This window comes from Solanum tuberosum, unplaced genomic scaffold (assembly GCF_000226075.1).
Source record: "Solanum tuberosum cultivar DM 1-3 516 R44 unplaced genomic scaffold, SolTub_3.0 scf00019, whole genome shotgun sequence".
Lineage (NCBI taxonomy): Eukaryota > Viridiplantae > Streptophyta > Magnoliopsida > Solanales > Solanaceae > Solanum > Solanum tuberosum.
Genome location: NW_006238945.1, coordinates 2,242,066 through 2,254,932, shown reverse-complemented (window position 1 = coordinate 2,254,932; position 12,867 = coordinate 2,242,066). Strand labels below are relative to the sequence as shown.

General features: G+C 35.4%; 1 protein-coding gene and 1 long non-coding RNA gene across 4 annotated transcripts; both read right to left on the bottom strand.

The window, feature by feature from the left end:
- Window positions 1–6,299: 6,299 nt before the first annotated feature.
- LOC102596492 (uncharacterized) lies at window positions 6,300–9,168 on the bottom strand. 3 transcript variants are annotated; one of them, XR_001471999.1, is made up of 4 exons: window positions 8,702–9,168; window positions 7,254–7,320; window positions 6,945–7,134; window positions 6,300–6,407 (listed from the first exon to the last, which is right to left on the bottom strand). It is a non-coding gene; the product is annotated as an uncharacterized lncRNA (long non-coding RNA). The 3 variants fall into 3 exon arrangements; XR_001472000.1 differs by having other exon boundaries at window positions 7,254–7,317; XR_001471997.1 differs by lacking the exon at window positions 8,702–9,168 and having other exon boundaries at window positions 7,254–8,678.
- A 778-nt stretch (window positions 9,169–9,946) lies between these two features.
- LOC107058380 (uncharacterized) lies at window positions 9,947–12,534 on the bottom strand. Its single transcript, XM_015304022.1, has 2 exons — window positions 12,140–12,534; window positions 9,947–10,707 (listed from the first exon to the last, which is right to left on the bottom strand). Exon 2 carries the CDS (start codon window positions 10,678–10,680, stop codon window positions 10,105–10,107), a length of 576 nt encoding a protein of 191 aa, XP_015159508.1. The 5' UTR covers window positions 10,681–10,707; window positions 12,140–12,534; the 3' UTR covers window positions 9,947–10,104.
- Between the last annotated feature and the right edge of the window lie 333 nt (window positions 12,535–12,867).

Here is a 12,867-nt window from a genome sequence, read left to right as displayed (position 1 = left end):
CAGGGTTGAAAGTGGAGCTCATGCGTTAAAAGTAAATACATGAGTTAAAAGTGGTGCCCGAGCATTAAAAGTTTGCTGGGGTTGAAAGTTGATTTTGTTTTTAAGGATAAAGCAGCATGATATGTTGAAAATATATATTGAAAATTTTCTCCACATGTAGTAACACAAAAATCTTCATTATCATCACGTTGATTGCAAATTGATTTGAAACCACTTGAACCTGTCGTCAATCTTGTCCAACCATTGAATTATTGAACCATGTGCTCTGATACCACTTGTTGGGTTATGAGGGGTGATTAGGGCGCCACGCTGAAGCTTACAATTTGCAAATCATATAATTGATAAATCAGATAACAAAAACTTATACTAAAAATCAAAATATTATTATATCAAAACTAATATAAAAACATTGAAAATTTAGAGAGAATAAATCTCCCCATAAACAAGACTCTTAAACGACTACATTGTGGATGTTATTGTTATTGTATTAGAAGAAACAAACCTATATTTATAGAGTCCTAAAACCTTTCCTACTAGAAAAGGAGTCCTAAAAGGAGAGAATAAACCAAATATAAATAATATTATATTTTTCTTTCAAGAAAAGTAAAAACATTTATGGTAATGTTTTGTTTTTCTTTAAAGAAAAATAAATCTTAAATTATGGTAAGAAAATCAGGGCAAAACCCTAACAGCTGCTAAGTGTTTTATACCTGAAGACACTAAAGTAGTGGAGATCTTTGATTATGCAAAGACGCCAGTTGGGCCGTAATTATTCAGAAATAGGCGTCCTGGTCCAGCATAAATGTCACCATTTGTTGGTGGATCTAGAATTAGTAAGTTAGGCTCTGTTTTTGTGAAATGTGTGAAAGGCGGGTCACCATTAAGGTTGAGTATTACATTACTTGTTGACCCTTTGATTGAATCGTCTTTCTTCCAATTCATTGGCAAATATATGATCACAAAAATGTATGTTTGATTATTTTTTTGTGTTGTCTATTTTGTAGACATAAAACGTGTATTTTTTTGTATATTTTTGCAGCAAAAGCGTTACTATGAATTCAAAAGATAATGATGTTCTTGATTCATCCTTTGATTTTGAAGCGTCTTCTGTTGCATCAAAGACTTGGTTTCATATGCTGAATTATGCTAGAAAAATCGTTATTTGATGATGTATGTATTCCTTTAATGTCTATGTTGTTACTTTTTATAAATTCATTTCGTGAGTAGTACATACTTTTGTCCTGAATTTTCTTACATAAATGTATATTGAAAATATTAAATCTTAATTTTACAACTATAGAGTATATGTATATTGTATAGTATTACTCTTATAGTTAACGGACTATTTATGACATTTTTTATTATAAGTAACATAGTCATATATAGAGGCTTTAACATGAGTTCAAGAAAGTTTGTGTGCCCACATAGATATATTACTAGATGGCATTAGCCCACGCAACGCAAGCATGGGTCTACACTTTATGTGTTATAGAAAATTACCTAAATATTTAACTTATTTTATCATATTTTCTAAAATTTCCTACCATTTAAAAAAATTACAAAAATTTCTACTCTCTCCTATTCTCGGATACATTACTTTACGCGATGTATCGATCGAATACATCACTTTACGCGATGTATCGGTCTGATACATCACGTAATGTGATGTATTGGGACATATGCGATGTATTGAGACATTGAGTGATGTATTCGAGAATTGAGATGCGATAAATCAAGACGTTGAGGGATGTATCCGACACCAGAATGCAATGAATCAAAACGTTTTGGAATGTATCCAAATTCTATCAAATTTAAGGAGTTTTTGTAATTTGAAAAAGAGTAGAAATAAAATGTGATAAACTCTTTAACATTATGAGATTTGTGTCAAATTCCAGTATGTTATGCCATATTTCAGTTGGTGAACAGTCTTGTATTCTTATTCTAAAATCCATACATATAGAAATGACATTATCATCCTAACTATAATAAAATATATTTTTTCCTAAAGTAGCACGAAGAATTGCTTTATGAAAACAAAGCATAATATTTTTCAAAATTTTTAAACTAAAAGTTCACAATACAAATATAAATACGGTAGCAAAATACAATTACTTAAAAGGAAAATAATATTAAAACCATTAATATTTATATGTATGCTCCTTTATCACTGAGCGGTCATTTAGGGGCCTTAGCTAGTTGTTGGGACGGGTTCAAACTGGACTGAAGGGAGGAGGAAAAAAAAGAGTCCTCTCTTCCTGGGTGATCACTCGCTCCTTATCTAGAAATCCAATATGGTTTGAAGCGCTAGACGAATTTAGAGTTTGCATGGACTCAACACCGCCTCTCTTTATCAAGGATCGCTGTGACTAATCAATTCAGGTTAAGCTATCCATCCCGCCCTCTGGAACAGGATGTTATAGATTCGGGTATTTGTCCACAATATTCATCTAGTAAACTTAAAAACATAATAGTCGAAAAATGAATTTATAGCCCTTTTAGGCTTTTCGTTTCAAGAGAAGTTGAAGACCTGTTTATCAGAACTCGAAAAGTGAAAAGAGAGTAATATTTTGTTTTATCCATTATCCCTTTCAATATAAGCATTCTAATCTGAACCAATTTTATTTATTAGTTTTAAATATAATTTGAGCCAAAGACTCATCATCGTGATACTAAAATGAGAAGCACCTTTAACAATTTACTATAACAAAAAAAAAAACACTACACTATTTGCTTTCTGTTGTAAGAAAATGAAGGATGCCACTTGGAGACTATCAATTTAGTGACTTTCATCACTTATCATGGTGTAAGGCAAATATGCATGTCATGTGGAAACCATCTTTTGGGAAACTATCAACACTTGGCAATTAGTAGCCAAGTTATACATTTGTACTTTAGCTTTCTACTATAAATAGCTACTACATTTACAAATGTAGGAATATAGATTGAAAGACATTACTCTCTCCATTGTTCTCTTTTTTAAGTGTGTTAATCTTAAGTTTATTAAGTAATTATTTTATAACACTTTCAATAGTATTTGAGTTTGACCAATGGAAAAAAAAAATCAGAAAGAAAAACAAATGAAGTAGCAATATAACTTAATTAGAGTATTTAACCAATTCATAAATAGACAAAAATTGTTCAGTGTCTTCACCAAGTGTGATGTATTAAAAATATCTACTACAATATAGTGATATACTGCTTGATATAACATACTTATAAGAAAAAAAGAAACAGAGGGTGTAAAAGGATTAGCATGGTACCTCCATCGATAATTGTTCATTTTATTTATATTACACATTCAATAAAAGAAAAAGAAAAAGAAAAAGAAAAAGAAAAAGAAAAAGAAAAAGAAAAAGAAAAAGAAAAAGAAAAAGAAAAAGAAAAAGAAAAAGAAAAAGAAAAAGAAAAAGAAAAAGAAAAAGAAAAAGAAAAAGAAAAAGAAAAAGAAAAAGAAAAAGAAAAAGAAAAAGAAAAAGAAAAAGAAAAAAATAAAAAGAAAAACGAAAAGAAAAGAAAACAAAGAAGAAAAGTAAGAAAAATTGAAAAAATTAAAATAAAATAAGATGAATGAAAAATAGCTAACTTGAACCGTGTAATGTCAAGGAAGATGCCACTTCATTGCACATAGAAGCTTAAAGCTAGAAGCTGACAAAAATTATATACCATGATTACTACTTTGTATTCTTCAAACCAAATGACGTGAAAAAGAATACTTGCTCAATCTTTCTATCTCATGATTGAGAAGGTATAGGGTCTCAGAAAAAGGAACCAGATTATCTTTTAGAGTTTAATTGAGAAGCATATAAGAAATCGTATTAGTTTGATTTAACCATTTTCATTACTACCTTGAATATTTTAGAAATTATCTTGATAAATAATGTTCTATAAAATTAAATTTGAACCCGCATAAAATAACACAGACCCGCCCCCCGAATTAGTTTTTAAAAAACACACTTCACCCACATGGCCTTAGAACCGCCCCGCCTTATTACCATCCCTATCCCCTATGTGCGTAGTAGAAGAATTTTTTTTCTATTTTGAGCCAAAGACTAGAATAGTAGAATGCTTTTATCAATTGTAGTTGGCCAAGGTAAGTTGAAGCCTCAAGGTAAGAAATTGATTACAAGATGGCGTGACATACGATTTGGTTGTGTAGTGAGTTGGCAAATCCCTTAATATTCCTCTTGCACAAATTAGCAAAATACACTAAAATAAGCAATATCAGTGCTTTTTCTCCTTTTTTTTACAAGAAGAATATCATCATATGAGAGGACACTACAAACAGTTTTCATCACTACTGTCCAACTGCCAATTGGCTCTCTAATTTACATAATCTACAAAGCAAAATGAGAAAAGGAAGTACCTAAAAGAATTCCCAAGAGAAAACTAAAAGCAAAGTGACATATTTTGCTGAGAACAACCATGTAGTTGCCAAATTCCAATGTCTGCTAAATTCTCATCCACTGTAACAATCATAAGTCCCTTCTTGTTCTCGGAGTTGACACACCTTTGGACTGGCTGAGTTCCAGAGTCGTCCTTCCGTCTGCCATGAGAGGGCGCATGTTGGGCTACTCCTGGACACACATTGCAGCTACTGCAAGAGCTTGATACAGGCCTCTAACTGGATACTGAATTGAAGCTCTGGATCAGCCATTTGTGAGAACTTTCTACGGTCTTTGAACAATGGTCGAGCCTGCAAATATTGAAGACCAACTAGAGGTCTAGCAGAGAGCAGCATTAAATGCACAGAACCCAAAGGACAACAGAATATATTCAAGTCCCAATGAGCATTTGAGTGGTTGATTCAGAAAGCAGGCACGAAAAATAATTGAGAAACCTTGCACCTAATAAAAACCGCAACAGATTGGTCGTGCAACATAATAAGCATGCACCAACTAGTTGAAGATTAAAGAAAAGACACATAAACTACACAGCTTAAGTTGTTCCACAACACTGTTAGAACAACTGACACCATAAAACTAACACATTAACAGAAAAATCAATTTCTCTTACCCATGCAACCAGATTCTGCTCTCCAGCAGCTCTTGATGTGTCAATTGCACTTCTACCAGTAATAATTTCAAGAAGAACTACTCCAAAACTATAAACATCAGATTTAAGTGTAAGCTGCCCCGTCATTGCATATTCTGGTGCACAATAACCATAGGTTCCCATGACTCTGGTGGAAACATGGGTCTTGTCGCCTACAGGTCCCAACTTGGCCAACCCAAAATCAGATAGCTTGGGATTGTAGTCTTCATCAAGCAAAATATTAGAACATTTTAAATCTCTGTATATAACAGGACTTGGCCCAGCTACACATTACCGAGGACATGACTCTAGATAGGAAGGAGTGGAGGTCACGTATTAAGGTTGAAGGCTAGTAGGGTTAGCATGCTGTCTTTCCTGGCGAGGGTATGGGTTGTTAGCGTTTGTAGGAGTCTTAGCCGTACACTTGTAGTTCTTGTATGTGATCCCTATTGCCTTATGTTGTTTACTGCGTTTCACTTCTCGCATTATTTTCTTGATGTATTGCCCCCTTTGTTGATTATGCACTATTTTTCCAGTCAAGAACTCACATGTTCAGAAAATGCATGTTGCGGAGATGAGGATGTTGAGATGGATGTGTGGGCACACTAGGAGCGATAAGATTAGGAATGAGGTTATCCGGGAGAAGGTGGGAGTGGCCTCTGTGGTGGACAAGCTGAGGGAAGCGAGACTGAGATGGTTTGGACATGTGAAGAGACAGGGCGCAGACGCCCCAGTGAGGAGGTGCGAGGGGCTGGTAGTAGAGGGTACGCGGAGGGGTAGAGGTAGGCCCAAGAAGTATTGGGGAGAGGTGATTAGACAGGACTTGGCCCAGCTACACATTACCGAGGACATGACTCTAGATAGGAAGGAGTGGAGGTCACGTATTAAGGTTGAAGGCTAGTAGGGTTAGCGTGCTGTCTTTCCTGGCGAGGGTATGGGTTGTTAGCGTTTGTAGGAGTCTTAGCCGTACACTTGTAGTTCTTGTATGTGATCCCTATTGCCTTATGTTGTTTACTGCGTTTCACTTCTCGCATTATTTTCTTGATGTATTGCCCCCTTTGTTGATTATGCACTATTTTTCTTATTGGATGTTATGCTTTATATAATTCTCTTCCTATACTTGGCTTTGTTACACTTGAGCTGAGGGTCTTCCGGAAACAGCCTCTCTACCTCCACGAGGTAGTGGTAAGGTCTGCGTACACTTTACCCTCCCCAGACCCCACCTAGTGGGATTTCACTGGGTATGTTGTTGTTGTTGTTGTTGTATATAACAGGGGGATTCACTTTATCATGCAAGTACTCAAGGCCCTTGGCAGCACCGGCAGCTATTTTCATTCTTGTATTCCAGTCTAGTCGTGTTTTGTCGGGTGAAAGCTCTGGTTATTTAACCAAATACATGATAAATTAGATGCAACATCAAAGACACTTTGGATATAATGACACCAGTAAGGAGCAACAGAAAAGGAAAGATTTTATGAAAAAATTGATGAAAAACAAACTACCAATTTGGAATTTTATGTCACAATTGAAACCACAAGTAATAATTTTCATTAGCTCAACAAGCATCTGCAAATTACTCAGGAATACAAAAGATTAGCTTTCAACTCCTGTCAGATGGCAACAGGTGTGCTTTGCCCTTTATTTAATAAAATTCCACTATTTATTGAAAAAAAAGTCCCATCAGATACCGATTTGTATAGAAAGGAAGCTATGCAATATTTTTTTATGGTGCAGCAAGATTTGATATTAATCCCTTGGATTACTTAGTACTTCACAAACTAACCAAAATTCCTTCAAATAAATTCCGGATGAACTCCAGTATGGCTATTTTAATCTTAAGAACACATTTTTTTGTTAATAACAGTAAGATCCAGAATATGATAGCATTAATTAATTAGTCCTCTTATGCATACCATGTAGATGGTCTTCCAGTGATCCTAACGGCATGAACTCGTAAACTAGAAATCTCTGATCTCCATCAGCACAATATCCAATCAAGTTGACAAGGTGTGGATGGTGAAGTAGGCTTAACATCAGGACCTCAACAAGAAATTCCCTATTTCCTTGCAATCCATTTTGGTCAAGTTGCTTGATGGCCACGACCTATATAAGAAATCATTTTCATGCCTCATAAGCAATCTAAAGAGTACGAGCAATATTCAAATGACAAAACAGAATTAATTTACTGTTGAGCACAGTAACAGTAAATGACCCCGTGGCACCTGGAACACATTAGGTGGATGAGCCTTGTTTTTCTCTCGAGGCTGGTAGCTCTAGTATCTATCTCTGCTAACAGTACAGAAGTATAGATAAAAGTTAGTTATGAACGGAGGAAAAATTCAAAGGTGGCAAAACTAATATGTCAGACCCAAGTTGTGCGTCTAAACTTCTCCGGTGGATAAAAGAATTCTCGCTAACAGCATCCTAAGAGACAAAATGTTGCAGAATATAAAATGAGAAGACGACAATGCAGGTGATGAAGCTGTTCAATCATAGCACCATCAGCCGAGGAACATGGGGCGTTACGGCACAACACTATAAAGGTATAAACCTCAGGAAGCTAAATATTAAGATGCAAATCATTAAGGTTTCTCGTCCTCAAATTCATCGGAAATGGGATAGTGTACCTTTCACCATTACATTTCAGTGATGTTTGCAGTATCAGGTGTTGCAAGGACTTTTGGTGCAAACAGGAAGCTCTTCAGCAATAATACTCATTTCCACCTCCACAAAATAGCTATGCTCAATTGAAAAGTGGAATCAATAATAAGAAATTTGTCAATTGTTGAACTTGGTCAAGATTTTAAAGGGCGAGGGCTGGTGGAGTTAGCACAGAAGGCAGACAAAAAAGGAAGCAGATTGGCCTGTATCATCTCTTTAGACTTAATCCTGGAAGCAGTTAAGGGGATTTAGCAGACACAGCAGCATGGTGTTTGTTAGCATAATGCCAGTAGGACACTGCTTTGAGTCAAGTCCATACTATGGTCTTCTTCATTGTCGCTGTGACCAAGCTGATTCTTATTTCTTCTTTAAAATTGCTTCTATTTAATGAACAAAAAGGTCTACACTGAAATGACTTCTCCTTAAGCTCAAGGACAATCAAATGATAACAAGAGACCGGGCAAAACCTTGAGGTGGAATTGCATTATGATCATTAAAATCTTCTATTTTTGCAGAGCTTTGATGAGGGTGTCTTGGTTTCTGTTTTACTAAAATTTCTTTGTAGTCTACCTATAAATGAGAAAAATTAGAAGGCTCTAGCTCTAAATCAATAACCAGAAAAGAGATTAGCTATCTTTAGATTGTCGGAGTGACTGATTCCACAATAGTGGAGCTAAACTGCGGTTGAAATCAGATTTTAAAGATAAAACCTTACATCATCACCCCAAATTAAAAACAGAAGATCAAAACCGACTGTACATACAGTGAGATACATGCTTCAAATGAGTAATCAATGAATAACTGTCTTCTGAATTCTTTCACCATTTCAAAAGACTTTGCACTTTCCTCTTTGATAGGAAGAAACCAAGAAACAGTATAGCATGAAATGGAGAGAACGCCAACTCAAAATTAACTAATAAGAACAAAAAGTGTTTGAACACATTGATCATAAAAGGCAAGTCACCATTTTATTTCCAATTTAAGAGTTAAATTTATGAGCTAGACCAACCTGATTAGTTCTCTCTAATCACCCTTTATATACTCTACCAAAACCTCCCTCCCAAGAGACAATCTGCCCTAAAATATTTGGTTGCAGCAGCTAATTCACGAACTGTAAACATATGTGCCGCTATGTGTCCAGATCCACCATTTCTGGAGCTGTCCTTTTCATCCAGTGAAGTATTTACCTTAAATTTTTCTGAAACATGAAAGAAAAACTTGTTAGTTTTTCTGAACTGGGAATGTATGGTAGGCCAATGTAACCTCCAAGCAACATCCCATGGGTGACAGAAATGCCTTCATTCATAAGCTTTAGAAGACGAAAATAAAACAAATAGAGGTGGGGTGCTTTTGCATTCATGCATAAAAGTGAAATGTGTGTTAGCAGCAATAGAATGTTGTCCATCAACATGTGCATACAGTAATAAGAACTTTTGAAGTAGTAAATATAGCAGATGCAATGGTACTAGAGTTCTCACTAATTTGACAAATGTAGCAAAGCAAAGCTGAAAAATCCCAATGTTAACAGTATTTAAGAAACATGATTCACTTCATTCTAGTAGAACTGGCCCTAGTCTTGATATGTATTGAGAATACAACTAACTAATAAAAGTGTGCTCTCTGTACCAGTTTAAACTTTTAAATGAGATGGTTAATACTTCAATATAGTGTCAGAGTAGGCAGATGTTCTGAGATCGAATCTCACCACCACCCAAATGAAAAAAAAAAATACACATGCTTGGCCCATCAAAAAGAGTCAAGCCCGCACATGTGGGAGAGTGTTGAGAATACAATTGCCTAATAAAAGTGTACTCTCTATAACAACTTTAATCTTTTAAATGAGATGATTACACACTTCAACAATGTGTTATCCAATTTCATAAGATAGGTCCAAACAATTTCACCTTGCATAGAAAACTTAAAAGGAAACCTTGAGCAACATCACTCAAGGGTTGCAAATGCCATGCTGAGAAAGTTAACTGGACAACAACAACAATACACCCAAAGTAATCTCACAAATGGGGTCTGGAGAGGGAATGCCTTATGACAGCAAAATAGTGGAGAAGCATAAAAAACTAGAGACACTTGAATTTAACTAAACATATTATTTATATGGAAGTATGTGAATAAGTTAAAAATAGGAGGTTGCCCAAAATCAATTGTTCAAAAAATGACTTGAAAGAAACAAGAAAGGATCGGAGGAAGAAGCTTCTTTTCTTTTGGTCGCAAATCTTATATAGGATTTGCAAGAGAGTTAATTTGGAGAAACAAAACTCCTTTGCTTTTGGAACAGATATACCTTTCTCCTTTGAAATGGACTTGATTTGTATTGTTTGCATTACATTACACTTAACTAATAAAATAAAAGAGTAGAACTAAAAATAAGCTAACAATTGTTTAATGTCCTTAGCACTAAGAGAGCTCAACTATGTTAGCTCGATTTCGCTTCCTCTTCAATGCTTTCTTAGGAGAATCCTTTTCCGTAAGCTTAGATTCTTTTCCTAGAGGAAAACCATCATCGTCATCACTTTTGCTGGTATCCTGAATGTCATCCTCATCGCTACTGTCTTCAGATTCTGTCGTATCATTGGTATTGAGATCGATTACTGGTTGGTAACTTGCTATTGCGGATTCAGCAGCTGATACAGCTTCCTGTGTGTGAAGTTCAGCAACACCCAACATTAAGTCCATCTCTATGTATTCAGATTCTTCACCAGTAAGAGCTTCAATGTCATATTTCTCAGGATTCTTCTTAGCTTCAAGCTCCACTTTTCTATTGTTTTCCAAAAATACTCCCAAAAAATCCTTGACCTTTGTTAGAACTTGGCTTTTGGGTACAGAAGAAATTTCAGGCTTCTTATCAGGAAGGTCAGGTTTCAAATTTAGGGATTGAGATCCGCCATCACTAGTGCAAATGAGAAGTTTTGATTCCAAAGACAAGCCGCCTTCAGTCTCCAAGTGAAGCAGATCTTTGCTGTTTGACTGCATATCAAGCAACTGATTATCTCCTATATGCTGCATGTTAACCTTTGAATTAGATTTCCGATATATCATAAATCAGAATGCAAGGCAACAAAAGTATATCAAGTGTGGACAAACAAATTCACAATCACAAATGCTTTTAAGAACAACTAATAACTTCTTCTATAGTTTAAGTTTTCATATTTTTTAATTACTTTGGGCTATTTACATGAATTTTCTATTCAGTAAGCTGTGACTTGTCAAAGTCAACAAGACCATAAAGGAAACTAGATGTCACAAAAAGAATGAGCAAAGACCTTGTACACATTCTTCCACCAATTAGGTATGTCATTTTCTGACTAACTAAACAGCTTAATTTAATCTTTTTTGGGGGTAAATACAGATTTAATTTAACAAAGAAGCAACAATGTACATGTGTGGGATATGTATCAAATACAATCAATACCAAGCCATCAGTATCTAAGCTAAACCTCCTTCCCCCTATTCTCCATCTGTACCTCCTGTTCTACGACACTTTTGAGAGAAAATCATTTCTGTAGTTTAAGGGTAAACATCGTGTTGCAGTAGGAAACTTGCTATCTTGTTTTGGCAGTAGCCTCAACAATGCACCTCTTGTACTATCCTGCAGACTTCTTCAACAGTTCTCTTGTTCTGAAACACTCTTTGATTCCTTTCTAGCCAGATAGATAGAATAAACATACCCTACCAGTAACCTCAGGCACTGGCCATCTACCCATTAGCATGACTGATAGCCCATTCCAGTTCTTGTGTCCATCCCTGTGTATATTCATCCAGTGTAACAGCTTTACCCATAAATTAGTTGAGTATGGGCATTTGAAAACAGGTGCTCTAAAGTTTTATCCTCTTACCACACATAGGGGGCACACAGTTGTAATAGAAACTCCCCATTTAAACAACCTATCTCTTGTATATATCCTGCCCTGTACCACCAAAGTAAATAGAAATAGCCACTTAGGACTACCTTCATTGTTGCATACCATTAGCTTACATTGGGGAATAAGGCCTCCTAACTATGGCTGGGCGTTCGGTCGGTTCGGTTTGCTGATTTTGGTTCAGTTTTTTGGTTTGGTAAAAATGTTAACGGAAACCGAACTATAATAAATTTGATTTTAACAATTTCGATTCGGATTGAATATAATCATATTGGGCCATTTTCTTATCACCATTCATCACTAAACTTCTGTAAAGTTCAGGGGTCCTTTATATGTAGGCAAAGCCATAGCCAAATTTTCATTAAGCATGGCGAAGGAAAAATATTCAGTTAAACTAATTAATTCCAACAAAACTAAGAACAAAACATGACTATAAGCAACGAGACCATCAATTTAGACTCGGCTTAAACGAGCAGAAGAAAATCTAACTATGCTAACATATTACTACAAACTACTCTAAACAGAATTTATAAACACGCATAAAGAAAATTGTAGAAACAAAGAAATATTACCTGCGAACGGGAACGACTAGTTGAGAAGACGACTCCACAACTTTCAACTCAAACAACCACAAAAGCCACAAAATTTTAAACTATTGGACCAAGAATTTCCAAACCTTATAGGGGTATTCTTAGGTCTCCAAAAAACCGTCCCTGAACAGTGAATCTCTCAAATTCCTGATGAAGAATCGATGTGGGAGGAACTAATTTCACAGAGAATCAGGCTCCAGTGAGCTGGAATCGTACGAATTTGAAACGAAATTAAAAATAAAAAGGAAATTGGAATGGACCACATCAAGGTTGCCTCCGGAAGCTCCGCGCGTCTTTTGCCTCACGCAGATTGTACAAATACGAAGGAGAAAAGACAGATGAAATTGGGAGTTAGGGCTCGTTCGCCTCCTTCTTCGTTTGCTGGAGTTGCATCCTGAAAGAGTCGAGAACAGCAAGAGGGCTAAAAAGGGGCTGGATCTTTGAAATGGACCAAGAAATTGGGCTCTCTTTGTGTGAATTTTGAAACGGTGAGGTCCAATTTGATTTCAAAGGAAATAGGTCCCCGAGTCTTGAAAATAATACTTTAAGATGATAATATTTGAAATAAAATAAATTATGTATCTAATCAATTAATAAGCTTTTTCATTTTTACAAATGTGAAATAATTAACTAATTATAGAAAATACCACTAATTAAAATTTTGATTAATTTGATGATAAATAAGATAAGTATTAAGTTAATTATTCAAA